Here is a 14,741-nt window from a genome sequence, read left to right on the forward strand (position 1 = left end):
CATTTACCCTGTCGGCTTACCCCTGCATCATGCAGGTACTTCGGGTACTTCGGAAGTTCGTGACTTGTGACTGCGGACTTGGTTTGCTTCCAGCTAAGATGAGGTGGAGGCTTACTCGGGATATCTTCCTCATTTGGTAACCGGCCCCGGGTGCCAGTGTTCTGCAGCCAATAGTCGAGGCGACATGCGGACTCTCCGATGCCTCCCGGAGAACTAAGAAGTAGTAGCATATCTGGGGTAACATTTACTAGTGGGAAAAGCAATGCAGCGGAAAACTCATATGATATCCTTATCGCGAATGACCAATAAGAGCCTCAAGGCTACGGATGTGGATATTCGGAGTGCACGTGCGGAGGCTCCTCGCTAACGCATATATCATTAAGTGAACAATCCAGTGAAGAATCATTTAAGGGTCCAGTTTAAGGGTCTAAGGGTTCAAGGGTCCAAGGGTCCAACGTTACATCTGACGGCTGCATAAGAGGTTTCAGGTAAACAATGTCAAATTTTAAACAACTCTCACAGATGCTTGTCATTGATGGTTTTTGGTTGAACCGAAACCGGAGTGCCCCCGTACCTATACGAGCCGTGCTATCATGGAGTTGATTGTAAAAGCAATTGACCCAACTTTTAAAAAGTAATGGTCCAAGACCTTATTCGGCCTAGTACTGCTCTTAGCACGGCTAGTCCTCCAAGCCTAAACTTCCATCGGGCACTAGCCTACTTTCCACAAGCCCCTCTGTTTCCGCCCCCGGGGCCGTTAAGCGAAGCGTTGAGTACGAGAACAACCATACATTCACGGGGGTCCGGATCTCCGTAGATTTCCAATTGCCGGGTACTTTTGGACTTCAGCCCTTAGCGCAAGTCATTGCAGGGTCCTTCGGGGAACTATCTTCTTTGGGTAATTTGGTAGTGGTTCGAGGTGCAGAATGCCCCTGGCGGGTATGCATTCACTATCACTTCAATATTATGGATGGAAAATAAAGGGCGTCGGCGTGTGACCGGCGTTTCGTCTTCTTTGCCGTCATTCCCGGTTATCTGCATTAAAAGAATTGTACTCCTTTCTTCCCCACAGACTGGAGGCTGCTGCGCCGTTGCTCCAAATCTTCAACAACAAAGGCCATATTGGCTTTTGTTCATCAGTCCCTCATTGATACCATCTGCGTGTTGAGCTTGGGCAGCAGCTTCAATGCGAATTCTTCTGCTAGCGCTTCTTGCTCTCGCAAGTTGCGGGGTTTCCCAAAGCCATAAACAGCACCATAGCCATGGGAAGCGCAACAACGCAACACAATTGCCAGAGTTTACTCCATCGCCCCAGTTGCCAAAGAACTCGTCTTCGGCTCTGCGGCCTCTCTACGAGGCTTATTCAAAGAGCAAGCCCAAGTTCGAGAACGAGGCCCTCATCCGGCAATTATCTCAGCATCCGGGGGAAAGAATTGACAACCTTGACTCTAACTCTGGCTCTCTGCGTAAACGAGATCTTCCCACAGGCACTTGCGCACCTGGAGTACCATGCACAAATGGAGCATGTTGTTCCAACACTGGCGTTTGCTCCTATGCCCCCTCGAGTTGCGGGGCTGATGTCTGCATTTCCAACTGCGACGCGAAAGCTCCTTGTGGCGAATATGCGAACCCCGATAATGCAACGTGCCCTTTGAACGTGTGTTGTTCGCAATATGGATTTTGTTAGTCTTACTATTTCAAGTTTGCTGGGGCATTTCATATTCTTCGGACCAAAAGCTGACTTGGTTTACTCAGGTGGCAGCACTGATGACTTCTGTGGCACTGGTTGTCAGGAGGGATACGGCGGCTGTGGAGATGCTCTGACTCCTTCTTGCTCTAGTGGTAGCAACTCTGCAAGTGCGCGGCGCATTGGGTACTACGAGAGCTGGGCAACGGAGCGGCCTTGTGATGTGTTTACACCTGAAGACCTCGAGCTGACGGGTCTAACGCACATCAATTTTGCTTTCTCCTTCTTCGACCCATCTACTTTCGAGATCTCACCTATGGACTCAAATGCGGCCTCCCTTTATTCTCGTTTCACAGCACTTAAGTCAAAGCAACCAGGACTGCAGGCTTGGCTATCAATCGGCGGCTGGTCTTTCAACGATGCGACGAATACGCCAGACACTCAGCATGCCTTCAGTGACATGGTCAGCTCCTCGGCAAATCGCCAGGCCTTCATCACTTCACTGCGGAATTTCATGCAGACATATGGTTTTGACGGTGTGGATATTGACTGGGAGTACCCTGCTGCCGACGATCGAGGTGGTGTTGCAGCCGATTTCTCCAACTTCCCAACCTTCCTGGTTGAATTGAGGGCCTCATTCGGAAGCGGATTGGGAATTAGTACCACACTGCCATCTTCATATTGGTATCTTCAGCATTTTGACGTTCTAAACATGGAGCCTAGCGTCGACTGGTTCAACTTCATGAGCTACGACATCCATGGCGTCTGGGACTCCAGCAATAAGTTCACGGGGCCTTACATCCGTCCGCATACCAATCTTACTGAAATCAACGACGGTTTGTCCCTGCTGTGGAGAGCCGGAGTCGACTCGTCCAAAGTTGTGCTTGGGCTGGGCTGGTACGGGCGTTCCTTTACGCTCGCTGATTCGTCTTGCACCACGCCTAACGGTGTATGCCAGTTCACCACCGGTGGTATTGCGGGAGAGTGTACACAGTCATCCGGCACGCTTTCCAACGCGGAGATCAAACGTCTTCTAGCGGCTGGAACGGGAACTGAATCATATGATGCCACTGCTGGAGTCCGCTGGCTCACCTTTGATTCAAACCAGTGGGTAAGCTTCGACGATGGAGTGACAATGCAGCAGAAGATTTCCTTCGCGAATAGCCAGTGTCTTGGGGGTATCATGATTGTAAGAGAACACCTTTTACCCAAGTCACCGATTCACTTCCTTCCTTCGTTTCTTATCTTTTGGAAAAATATCTAACCAAGGCTTCCTTCCAGTGGTCAATCGATCAGGACAACACAGCTGGCGATAGTATGAACGATTTGATGGGTATCGGTACAGCAAACGGAGTGTCAGAGGCAGCTGCCGCTTCATTCAAGGAACAGATGGCCAATGCCACGCTGCAGAACGCTGTTGCCTCGAGCTGCTACTGGTCCCTATGCGGAGACACCTGTACGACCGGATATTTCGATGTAACTGACGCCCGCGGCCAAATTGCCGGCTATCAGTCGAACCCCGTATGCTCTCCAGGCGAAGCCCAGACACTATGCTGCGCTCCAGGTACCTCTATGGGCACCTGTCAATGGGAAGGTTGGAGAGGCGTGGGAATGCCATGCTCACCAGCATGCTCTGACCCCGACGCCACTATTGTCGCCCGTAATACCAACTCGTACGTGGTGAACGATGGAGGTCAGCTTGAAGATCTGACCTGCACTGGTGGCTATCAGGCATATTGCTGCACGGGATTTGTTCCTTCGTCGATCACCAATTCAGGCAACCTGAACCTTTATGGCCAGACGACTACTACGGTCAGCAAAAGAGACGGTTCAAAAAATGGCCTCGTTCTCTATGCAGGCGGGCGCGCAGTTGAAAAGCGTGGTGCAGGTTTGGCGGCCTTGATAGCCGGCGAGTTGGGCGCTCTCTGCGTCGCTGACGCCATCCCATCAGCCCTTGGAGCAGTAGTGACTTTCGGCCTATCCCTTATTGGGGAGGGGGTAGTATGCGCTGCTGCGGCACTTGCCGGCCTTGCTACTGCGGCCATCATCGGGTGGTCGATTCTTTCCAGCATAGGTGGGTGGATTTTCGGTGGATCTCCATCTAAACCCAACGTTGGCGTCCCAACAACAGTAGCGGGCCGATCTTCGTATGGCCAGTGGCCGATTCTCGACTTTAGCGGCGGTACTACGACGAGTACCTGCGATTGTGTGGTCACATATACGTGTCGCTATGGCATGGGTTGGGATGAGATTTGTGATAACCAAAGATGGGGAATCAGCAAGCTGCTCAACGGAAGGACCGTCTATCAGCCATTGACAACGAGCCGCGCTGTCGGTGCTAACCAAGCACTATGGAAAGGCCAGCGTATTGAGGCCTACCGAACCGCGGCCCAAGTAAAGCTCCTAGGCTCAAGATATCGATGTGAAGTTGATGAGTTTCCTATGGGTAACCTGGCGGAATCGGGAAATAAGGCCCCGCAAGCTTGCCGTCTCGTTAACGGTCCTGCGAATGGGAGACAGGGAAATGATTTTAAAATGTGGAAAACTGCGCAGTGGAAACCTTGCTCGACGTACCGCTCTGCTGTGTGCAATATTAGGGACGGTGGGCCGCCTGCAACCTGGTATGTAAAACCGAAGCTTCCCTCATGCGAGCATATCTGATCTTGAAACAGGGCGTTTGGACCACTGGCCGCGGGTCGCGGTAGTGGCAGCGGGAAACACTTCATCGATGCTTATGGTTTTGACGATCAAACGGCCGGCTCGTCTTGCTGGGCTACCTACACTTACACTGATTCACCTGGAGCTATCAGCACCTCCACGGTTGTTGACCATGGCTTTCGCGTTCTCGACGATGATCCGTATGTGTGCCTGTTCTAACCTGACTACGTATTCAAAGTATAGCTGACCAGACGGTGTTGATAAGCATGTACGGTAACGCCTATGGATGGCCTCGACAGTCCTGGCGCGTCAATCCAGCCCCGATCGCGAGCCAGCAATACCGGCCCTATGACTCGCAACCGTCCGTATTCCAGCGAAGAGACCTTCTCGGTAACGGCACATGGTCTGAGGAAGATAGCGACCCCGCTGGCATCTGCCACGCAGACCTCAGATCACTTGGCAATGGCAAACAGGATGCCTATCTTGACCTTGATTATGATAACCTCCTCTTTGTCGATCTGGAGGGCAATCCTGTCGACGGTCGGACATGTAATGTCATCTACGAAGATGACGACCCGCACTCCGAAGTACGTCTCATACTGAACGAGGAGGGACATGTCGTGGACATGTACATGGGTGACGTAGAGGCTGGTTCGTGGACAAGAGGGGCGCTCGAAAGTTCCAAGTCGGACACGGTGACTGTTGATCCCACCACCGTCACTGTCACGACGGGTGTTGCGGCGGGCAGCGAGTCTCGACCCACGTTCCCTGCCAGTACGATTGGCGTGCAGACGGGATCGGGAACTGTAGTGACACCGGCGCCGTATGTGTACGGTCTTTGACAGCATCGAACATGTCAATGATGAGCGAAACTTTGGAAGCTATGGGATTCGAATTATATCACTGATAGTATGACAGGATCTTGGCTGAATTGGAGAAATATGAAGAAAATGGAAGGGTCGAGACAAAATTTGTAAATAAATCTCAATTGGGTAGGAAAATGGCTATCTTCATGACTGATTTATTATGGAATTGCATATCCCTCCTCGGCCCTGGTACTCCATTTCCGCAGGATGGAGCTCAGAAATTATCTCCGGATGGAAGGCAGAATGGCACTGGAATATCTACCATGTGGGTGGAATGTAATAATCCTCCCAACGGTCGGACTCAGCATCTTTGAAAGTATCAATAGTACCTTCTATCCCATCCGCCCCAACAGACCAGACGCCTTTTTCAACCAGCTTCCGCCAACAACCCAACAAACGCTGCAGGCGCTGGGATCGGTAGTAGTCACCACCGAATGGCTTATATCCATGCTGAAAGAGCTCTGAAAAGCGTCCCCTATCAACAAGGGATCCATCGCTTTTTCGTGCGCCCACGCTCTTGTCCCAATCATCATTAAAGGTGAACGGAAGCAACAGCCGAAAACCCTCCTCCGCCACGTCAAGGGCGTTTCTCTCCACTGCCTCAGTATAAAGGCCTGCAGAGACGCGAGATGGTGTACACGTTTCGGTGGATGTTGAATAGAAGTCCGACTGTAAAAATGGAGATGTTGTTCTCATAAGCTGGATAGGACGCTGGTCTCCTGTATCAGCTGGGAAAAGACACACTGGCGGTGCGGTGTACTCGGAGCGGGGTAATACGCTGAATGGCTGCGCTGCCACAAATCCAGCCGAGTCAGCCGGGGGCAGAAGAAGGCCCGGAGCGATGTAGCGGAACTGAGGCCGCCTCGCGCGCGTCAGAAACGAACGCGCAAAGGAAGGATTGGGCACCGAAGCAGCGTTCAGGACACTTGATGCAACCAGCGGGTCTGAATTATCCGCATTAGTCCCGGTTACTGGTGGGTTTGACGGCTGCGAGATGCGCGCCTCAATGGCCTGACATAGCCGATCCCACTCGGCGACACACGTAGTAACCTGGGCGTCGCTATAAGGCCGCCACTCCCAGGGCCCGATCTTCTCGAAGTCGAACAGGGCTGGCTCTTTATGAGGCGAAGCCACAACTTTTCCAATATGAATAAGGTCGATCCAGTTGGTGAGTAGTGTCTCTAGCGGGTTCCAAACGTGTTTGCTACCCTCCACTGGAAACCCAATGTCATATTCATCAAGATGCATGAAGCTCGCGACTTGGTGGAGGCCTTGGTGGTAGATAATACCGCCATCACCGTCCACCGCCGATAAGCCCCCTTCGACAGCATACAAGCGCACCAGGCTGTCAACGGGCTGATCTTGAAGATCAGCGACAAGTTCCTCAAAAAGCCTTGATGGCCCATCGATACCCCATGCAAAAACTGAGAATGGGAGGTATTCGTGAGGATTATCAAAAGGAAAAGGGGACATGATAGCGGTATCAAAGAATGCCGCTAGTGACGGATGAAGCCTTGAACGACAAGCCTCGGCTTCATCTTCATCACCGGAGCCTGTGAAAAAGTTGTTGTTGGCTTCCAGAGTTTCCAGTGGGCGGCCTTCAGCGAGCCAGGCATATTGGATCAGGTAGTTGTGTAGACCTGCACATCGTGTGTAGTCCATTCCTTCGAGATCATCTCGTGGAGGGTTATCTGGCCTGACAAGCAGGCTGCTGATGTCCGGAAGTTGAGAAAGATCCATTGAAATAAAAATGGAGTGTTTGTCAAAGGGTTACAACTAGAGAGGAATGAATCTCATACAGCAAGCCCCGCAAAGGCCCAGTTTGAAAGCGGTAAGTGGGCGGTCAAGACAGGTAATAGATTAGCCTGTCTTTGAAAAGGACATATACTTGCTCCTGAGGTTCCTTGGCTTCCCACTTTGGATTATATAGCCCTTCAGATGTTCCATTGATAAAAACTAGCACATACCCAGGAGCTTCAATTTTACCTCTAGCTTAACATAGTAAAGTCTAGACCTCTGGCATAGAGGTAGACGAAGATTAGCATAGAGATCCCTGTGCGACGGCACTAAAGGCTTCAGCATGTAATCTTCCAGCCGGTATCTTTGGAAATGTTAATAATTAGATATGCGAAACAAAGAAAGAAGAAGTTCTCTTATAATTCAACACAAGTTTTAATGCCAAAAATATGCAAATTTACAAATATCGCAATCTCGGCATTTGCATATTGCTGCATTCCCGATATATGCATTCTCCCCACAAGCTCCCCGCAAATTCCCCGTGGGGCCCTAAGGGTTAGTGAATATCTCAATCATTCTTACAAATACTAGACATAAGACGGGGCTGAAGCGATTCAAAGGTTCTAGTCAAGTCCTCTGAAGGGGCTACAACGTGAAAATGACAGCCCTGACGTTCGACAACATACCTTGGCCAAGCCTTCGTGCTGTGGTATGCAGTCCATATTCGACCTTGTTTGCTTTCATCTTCCCAATCATATGGATTCTCACCCATGATTTCATTCTTTGGCTTCGTCTCCCACCAGGTACGATGGGTGATGGTCAGCTATGATAAATTGAAAATGACCTAACATACACTAGGGCCAACGCCTATTCCACTCCTCGGAAACAAATTTATTATTCCAAGCTCCTCACCATGGATTCAATTTGAAAAGTGGTCTCGCACCTACGGCCCTATTTTCACTCTCTGGATTGGCCGACGGCCTACAATTATTATATCGGATCCCAACATCGCCGTCGACCTACTTGAGAAGCGCAGCACAAAGTTCAGCTCTCGCCCTCGCTTTGTAGTTATGGGTGAACTGTACTGGGATAACGCTGGGATCTTAGTCCAACCCTACGGAAAAGAATGGCAGATACGACGAAGAATGCTTCATCAAGCACTGAATCCATCTGCACTCAAATTATACAAGCCAGTGCAGGAGGCGGAAGCTACAAGATTATGCGGCTCTCTCCTCCACAAACCACGAGACTACGAAGGTCTCATCGATCGATTCACGGCAAGCGTGGTATTCAGTATTGCATACGGCCACAGGATCGATTCCATGAGCTCGAAAATAATTCGCCAAAGACTGAACTTCATGCAGTACTCGGCATCTCTGAATGTTCCCGGACGCTATATTGCCGAAAGTATTCCCTTGCTGAAACATATTCCCAACTTCTTCGCACCCTGGAAAGCTGAAATTCAGCGCCGAGGGTGCGAAGAGGCAACCGTTAACATCGATCTAATCAACCGAGTCAAAACCGATCTTAACACCGCGAAAACATCCTCCGATGTGCCAGACTCACTAACAAAATTGCTCCTCCAAGCAAGAAGCTCGGATCCCGCCCATGCCAGCCTCAGTGAACGAGATTTTTCCTTCGTTCCTGCATCCCTTTTCGGTGCAGGAAGTGATACGACAGCAAGCACACTATGCACTGCAGTCCTAATGCTCGTAATGAACCCAAAAGCCCAAGCAATAGCCCACACAGAAATAGACTACGTCATCGGCTCAAAACGTCTCCCAACATTTGCCGATGAAGAAAACCTACCCTACATCAAAGCCCTCTGTCAGGAAACACTACGTATCCGCCCCGTCGCCGTGCTGGGTGGTACACCACATGCGAATTCCATGGCGGATACATACAAGGGCTATTTTATTCCCCAAGGTACTACTGTCCTATGCAACAGTTGGGCGATAAATCTGAACCCGGAATACTATCCAAATCCGCACCATTTCAATCCACGGCGCTTTTTAATTGGCGATCCAAGCTATCTCCCGTATCTCCCGCCGCTTACGGATGATGATTTCACTGAGTTATCACCGGCGAAAATCCATCCTGCCAAAGAGGGCCATAGTTCTTTTGGGTGGGGAAGACGTATATGTCCTGGGGCGGGATTGGCGCACAACTCGCTGTTTATTGCCCTGGTGCGGCTATTGTGGGCCTTTCGGTTTGAGCCAGCCCGGGAGAGTGATGGATCTGAGAGGCTTTATGATTCTTTCGCATACACACAGGGGTTTAATATTCGGCCTGAGGCCTTCGACTGTGGGATTTTCGTACGCGATGAAAGCAGGATAGAAGTTTTGGAGGCCGAGTTAGAGCAGGCTGAGGTGGTTATGAACATGTTCCCACCATTTGAGGAGTAGACAAACTGAGGTACTGATGTCCTAGATTCGAGAGAGCAATGAATGGATTTTACTTGAACTGCTTGGATTTGTTTTGTCGTTAACCTTGGGAGGCTGTACTTCGGAACATTGAAACTTGTAAGGCATTCGCAGCAGCCCCTTCTGCTTGATCTCACAGGTACAATCCTGTAAGTAGTTTTGCCACGCATTGATTTATTTTTATGGAATGTAAATTGATCAAACATTTGTATAACAGACGGATATGTAGCAGCCCCACAGCTCCGGTGCTCCACATTGCGGGGTGCAGGCATTTCTCAATGTCGGAAAATAATGAGAATTTCCGAGGTCAATGGTAATTCCCCAAAACGAAATATATATCCCTCAGATGGCATCTTCAATTCAAGGAGCCCCAAGGTCGAGGGAGTTCTTTGCATTGACTTCAATGGATGCTTGGCGACATGAACTGCAATCAATATTGACGTATACATTAGCTGCAGCCATAAGAATCGGTTCCAGTCCACATTGTACATGTACCCAGTAGCAAGGTTTGGATCCTAATGAAATTCAGTCATGACTAAAGAGACTTCGGTAGCTCTGCCAATTTTGTCAATAATTCGAATGGAACCTGAGGCTTTATAGTCAATTGTTCTACGAAAGCGATTGCCCAGTTGTTGGAAATTTTCGAATCAGACAATTATGAACGAATGAAATACCTAGGAAACGCGACAACTGAAATCCTTTATACTTGGAACTTGCAGGAGATACCCTTTTCTTTTACACTGCTTCAGGGATTTTAATTATTTTTGAATCTCAACGGTCGGATTACATAATCGGCGCGTCAATGCAGATCACCCCACGGCCGAGGTCGGGAATATCAAATGAGCTTCTCCCCTGGAAGGGCAATGAGGGCTTCCTCTCGTGATGCCATTACGCCGGAGCCACAAAAAGAGTCGAAATGGATGCAGGGAGTGTAAAAGGAGACATGTAAAGGTATGCAGGGTCGGCTCCTTCCAATTGTCTGACACGTGACAGTCACTGGTCGGTGACTAAGTGATGCCTGTTGATTCTTGAACCCACAAAGCCTGTTAATTTGTGTCCCCAATATATCACGTGGAGATCTGACAGAGCAAATAGTGCGACGAAGAATTACCCAAGTGCACATTGTGCAAGAAGCGCAAGTTGGAATGCAGCTATCCTGATCCCGACAGCCCAAACTCTCCCGATGTCTCTGAAGGTGGACCACGGACACCAGGGGGCGACCTGCCCCTACCTACCCGCATGTTAGAGATTCGACTTTTGCATCATTATCTCACATCGACATATTTAACATTAGCGAAAGATGGACTATCCCCTTACCATCTGTCCATCACTATTCCGCAAATGGCTACCTCCTATCCATATCTACTGGACAGTATCTTGGCACTGACCGCACTTCACCTGGCTTCAGTTGAAACTGATAACCGTCAATCATGGCTGGAAGCTGCAATGCGCTACCAAAGCCAAACTTGTGCGGGGTTGGGGAAAGTTCTTCCAGAGATCACTCAGCAGCAGTATGAACCGGCTTTTGCGGCTTCCGTGTTCATTATGTTATCCGTGCAAGGGTTTCCTGTCATATCAAATGATTCACAAACTGTGGACGCGTTTTCGAGAGTGCTGGAGGTTCGCACTTTGCTTTCAGGGAGCGCTGTGTTTTTCACAAAACTCACCGAGCTTGGAATCCAAGGAGAGCTTAATGGGTGGCTTTGCATACCCAATACAGAGGAAAATTTTGAACACCCATCGCCTAGCAGGTAAGATTAATCTCCAGGAAAAAAAAACTTCAATTCAATTGCAAGTGCTGACTTTGGTCTAGTGAGGAACAATCTGAAGACCGCGAACAATTATTTGACCTACACAAGTCAGTTACAAACACAACAAAAGCATTGGTGCCATGCTGACAATACCAGGAAATTAATGGAATCTCTCAACCAGCTGGGATCCATCATCGAAACAACTACATCTCCCCACGGAGCAATATACAAAGTTACATGGCAGTTTCTTCACCGGGCAATCGGACCCTGGCCGTTGATAGGGGACTATGGTGGAATTATCGCCTTCCCTCTTTTCATCACCGATGAATTTATAGCACTGGTCCAGGACGGAGACTGGGTGGCCCGTATCCTGTTTTTGTACTATGCAACTGCCATGCGCCTCATGTGCCATCGCTGGTATGTTCGAGATTGGGGTCGACGGCTCGTGCTTGCAACTTTACGACCGCTGGAAGAGATTCCAATGATGTGGAAAGATACTATTTCATGGATGAGGCAAGGGATTGAAGTTGATCAAGGGTCCCTAGTATATAGAGGTGGAAAAGCAGACTAATCGAATGAGACATGACGTTACTGCTATAGAAAGTGCAGTAAAGACATTTGGTATCGGTGATTTACGCTTTGATCCGTGCTTTGTATGATGATCGTAGCTAATGAGATAAGCAGTCGATAAACTACTTCAGCGTGATACCCGTCGACTTGATCAACTCATTTAACTTGACGTCATGACGTCATATGTATACAGTGGTACTGTAGGCACGTGAGCCGGGACTTGTAACCCTTGACTGCGGAGTACGATAAGGCGATAAGACACTTCCATGATAAATTCCTAAACTGTTGTGATTAATAATGATCGAAGTTGAGGACCAAACCTTATTGGCGTAGTTATCAGCGGGGTTTCCCCGATATCTTGCACGAGACCAAGTATCCACAATTGCAATCAGTCTGTGGGCCGGTCAAATCCCCAGCCTTTCCTTTCGCGATTGTGGACGTGCTGAGTATTTCTTTCCCAAGTTGGCTTTCAAAATCCAAATCCAACTGGGATTCACGCTTTACCGACTTCCCGCACGTCCATGACCATGCACGGAGAGAAGAACATTGACCAGGATGTGGAGAAACAAGTAAGTAATCCAGCGTCATCCGTATTTATCCGCACTCTCACCCCTTCGCGCGCAATCAACTGACACACATGACTTTGGAAGCCTTCTCTGGTGTCACAGTGCACTTTAATTCCTGGTGAGGAGGGGTGTCGGCCTGCAGGGCAGCCTGCTACTCGATGGCGCACGATTTTGAATACGTGGAAACAAAGAACAGGGCGTTTGGTGTTGTTCTCCGTGGTTCTGTTGTTGGTATACATGTCAAGATCCAATACATCGCCCCTTGATTTCATGATACCAGAAAGAGATAGACATATTAGCTCAAATGGAATCTTTGAACCTGGAAAGCTTGGAGCTATTGCTACCGAAAGCTCTATATGCTCACGACATGGAATCGAGATGTTTGAAATGGGTGGCAATGCGGCTGATGCTGTAAGTCATCTGAAGCACTCCAATGGAACGGATCATGATCGCCTTTCTCGCGTGGGTGCCTGGAGTGTTTGAATGGCAGCTAATTACAGCTTATAGACGGTCGCCGCACAGTTCTGCGTTGGGGTTATCGGTATGTGTGTAAGAGGCCTGAAATTCACAATGATTCTAATTTGGCCAAGGGATGTACCATAGCGGTATCGGAGGAGGCGGGTTTCTGCTGGTGAGAGCACCGAATGGATCCTATGAATTTGTCGACTTTCGAGAGACAGCGCCGGCAGCGGCTTTCGAAGACATGTACCGAAATAACACGGAAGGTTGGATGTTTGGGGGTTTGGCGAGGTATGACAAGCGCTAAGTCTTAACACTTGCGGGATATTGTGTTGACATGCATAATATAGTGGCGTACCTGGCGAAGTGCGTGGTTTGGAGTATCTGCACAAACAGTATGGCTCTCTCCCATGGCATACTGTCATGCAACCAGCCATTCGGACTGCTCGTGAGGGTTTCAAAGTCACCAAGGACTTGATCAGATATATGGATGCGGCCGTGGGTGATGGACACGACTTTTTGTCTAAAAATGCAACATGGAGCCTAGACTTCGCCCCCAACGGCACCCGGCTACCACTGGGTGCGACCATTACTCGGAAGCGCCTTGCAGACACACTTGAAACCATTGCCGAGCGTGGCCCAGACGCATTCTATTCGGGGCCAATTGCTGAAACGATGATCAAGGCTGTACAAGATTCCAACGGAACCATGACGTTAGAGGACTTGGCGAATTATAGAATCGCCCTGCGAAACGTATCACAGATCAACTATCGTGGATACACGGTCACAAGTGGAACGGCTCCATCTAGTGGAGTTGTCGCATTGAGTATGCTAAAGATTCTTGACGGATATGATGACTTCTTCTCCTCTGAAAGCGCCGTCAATCTCAGCACACATCGAATGACGGAGGCGATGCGATTCGGGTTTGGCCAAGTAAGACCTTATTAATCCTACATGTGGAATTTTGCTAATACACACTAAAGAGAACTGAAATGGGTGATCCGCTATTTGTTCCTGGCATGACCGAATATGAAAGTGACATACTGAAACAATCGACGGTTGACGAAATTCGACGCAAGATCTCCGACGCCCATACATTGGATGTATCAGCATATGACCCTGCTGGCATTGAAAATCGGGATACGTAAGGAAATCTTGACGTACTAGTAGTGAATAGTTGAGGATTCGACTCACATATGATTTAGTCCAGGAACTTCCCACATTGCTGCAACCGATCATTCCGGGCTTGCCGTCTCTGTCATTAGCACGATTAACACACTATTTGGCAGCCAATTGATGGTTCCAGAGACTGGTATCATTATGAACAACGAGATGAACGGTAAGTCATTCGAGCCTGCGACACATGAAATATCTTTCTCATAGCCGGGATAGATTTCTCAATTCCCGGAACATCCAACTTTTTCGGATTCGTTCCCTCCAAAGCAAACTACATTCGACCCGGCAAGCGATCCATGTCATCGATTACACCTGCCATCGTCACCGGACCCGATGGAAAGCTGTGCCTGATTAGTGGATCAGCAGGAGGTAGTCGGATTATTACCGCAACAGTCCAGAACATCGTCAATACGATTGATCATGGTTTAAATGCAGCAGAAGCTTTGGCCAAGCCACGCCTACATGACCAGCTGCTTCCGAATCAGGTACATTTTGAGTATGCATATGACAACTCCACTGTGGCCTTTATGGAGAGCCGAGGGCACAATATCAGTTGGATGGCTCCTGGGTTAAGCAGTGCGCAGCTTATTCGCATTCTACCCAATGGAACATTTGATGCTGCTGGTGAGCCAAGGCAATTAAATTCAGCTGGTTATGCGATATAGAGTAGACTATAGAGAAAAAGCAAGACTAAACTGTGTCACAATCAATGGCTCTTTCCATTTCACGATAAGGAAGCGATAGATATCATGTGGTCCGTGCGTTGATCGAAAACGCGGCGTACATTTTGTCAACTCCAATCTCCGATCAGGCTATTCTGTGTTATACATGCCTGCAAGTTCACATAC

At 49.1% G+C, this 14,741-nt stretch overlaps 5 protein-coding genes across 5 annotated transcripts; 4 read left to right on the top strand and 1 right to left on the bottom strand.

Annotated features, from left to right (window-relative positions):
- Window positions 1-1,186: 1,186 nt before the first annotated feature.
- On the top strand, window positions 1,187-5,187 carry N7520_009483 (glycoside hydrolase family 18 protein; the record flags this gene model as incomplete). Its single annotated transcript, XM_057143417.1, has 5 exons — window positions 1,187-1,682; window positions 1,756-2,876; window positions 2,969-4,308; window positions 4,360-4,545; window positions 4,584-5,187. 5 exons carry the CDS (start codon window positions 1,187-1,189, stop codon window positions 5,185-5,187), a joined length of 3,747 nt encoding a protein of 1,248 aa, XP_056992705.1.
- A 282-nt stretch (window positions 5,188-5,469) lies between these two features.
- Window positions 5,470-6,951, bottom strand: N7520_009484 (uncharacterized protein; the record flags this gene model as incomplete). Its single annotated transcript, XM_057143418.1, has 1 exon — window positions 5,470-6,951. The coding sequence occupies one exon, from the start codon at window positions 6,949-6,951 to the stop codon at window positions 5,470-5,472; it is 1,482 nt and encodes a 493-aa protein (XP_056992706.1).
- Window positions 6,952-7,606: 655 nt separating this feature from the next.
- Window positions 7,607-9,353, top strand: N7520_009485 (cytochrome P450; the record flags this gene model as incomplete). Its single annotated transcript, XM_057143419.1, has 2 exons — window positions 7,607-7,751; window positions 7,807-9,353. 2 exons carry the CDS (start codon window positions 7,607-7,609, stop codon window positions 9,351-9,353), a joined length of 1,692 nt encoding a protein of 563 aa, XP_056992707.1.
- A 1,359-nt stretch (window positions 9,354-10,712) lies between these two features.
- On the top strand, window positions 10,713-11,734 carry N7520_009486 (uncharacterized protein; the record flags this gene model as incomplete). The annotated part of the gene is made up of 4 exons (XM_057143420.1): window positions 10,713-11,122; window positions 11,185-11,229; window positions 11,279-11,666; window positions 11,723-11,734. The coding sequence occupies 4 exons, from the start codon at window positions 10,713-10,715 to the stop codon at window positions 11,732-11,734; spliced, it is 855 nt and encodes a 284-aa protein (XP_056992708.1).
- A 479-nt stretch (window positions 11,735-12,213) lies between these two features.
- Window positions 12,214-14,558, top strand: N7520_009487 (gamma-glutamyltransferase; the record flags this gene model as incomplete). The annotated part of the gene is made up of 8 exons (XM_057143421.1): window positions 12,214-12,261; window positions 12,586-12,669; window positions 12,766-12,799; window positions 12,849-13,008; window positions 13,068-13,650; window positions 13,701-13,861; window positions 13,923-14,056; window positions 14,101-14,558. The coding sequence occupies 8 exons, from the start codon at window positions 12,214-12,216 to the stop codon at window positions 14,556-14,558; spliced, it is 1,662 nt and encodes a 553-aa protein (XP_056992709.1).
- Window positions 14,559-14,741: the final 183 nt, after the last annotated feature.

Source organism: Penicillium odoratum (genome assembly GCF_028828045.1).
Source record: "Penicillium odoratum strain IBT 22623 chromosome Unknown utg000006l_segment0_segment0, whole genome shotgun sequence".
NCBI classification, from domain to species: Eukaryota; Fungi; Ascomycota; class Eurotiomycetes; order Eurotiales; family Aspergillaceae; genus Penicillium; species Penicillium odoratum.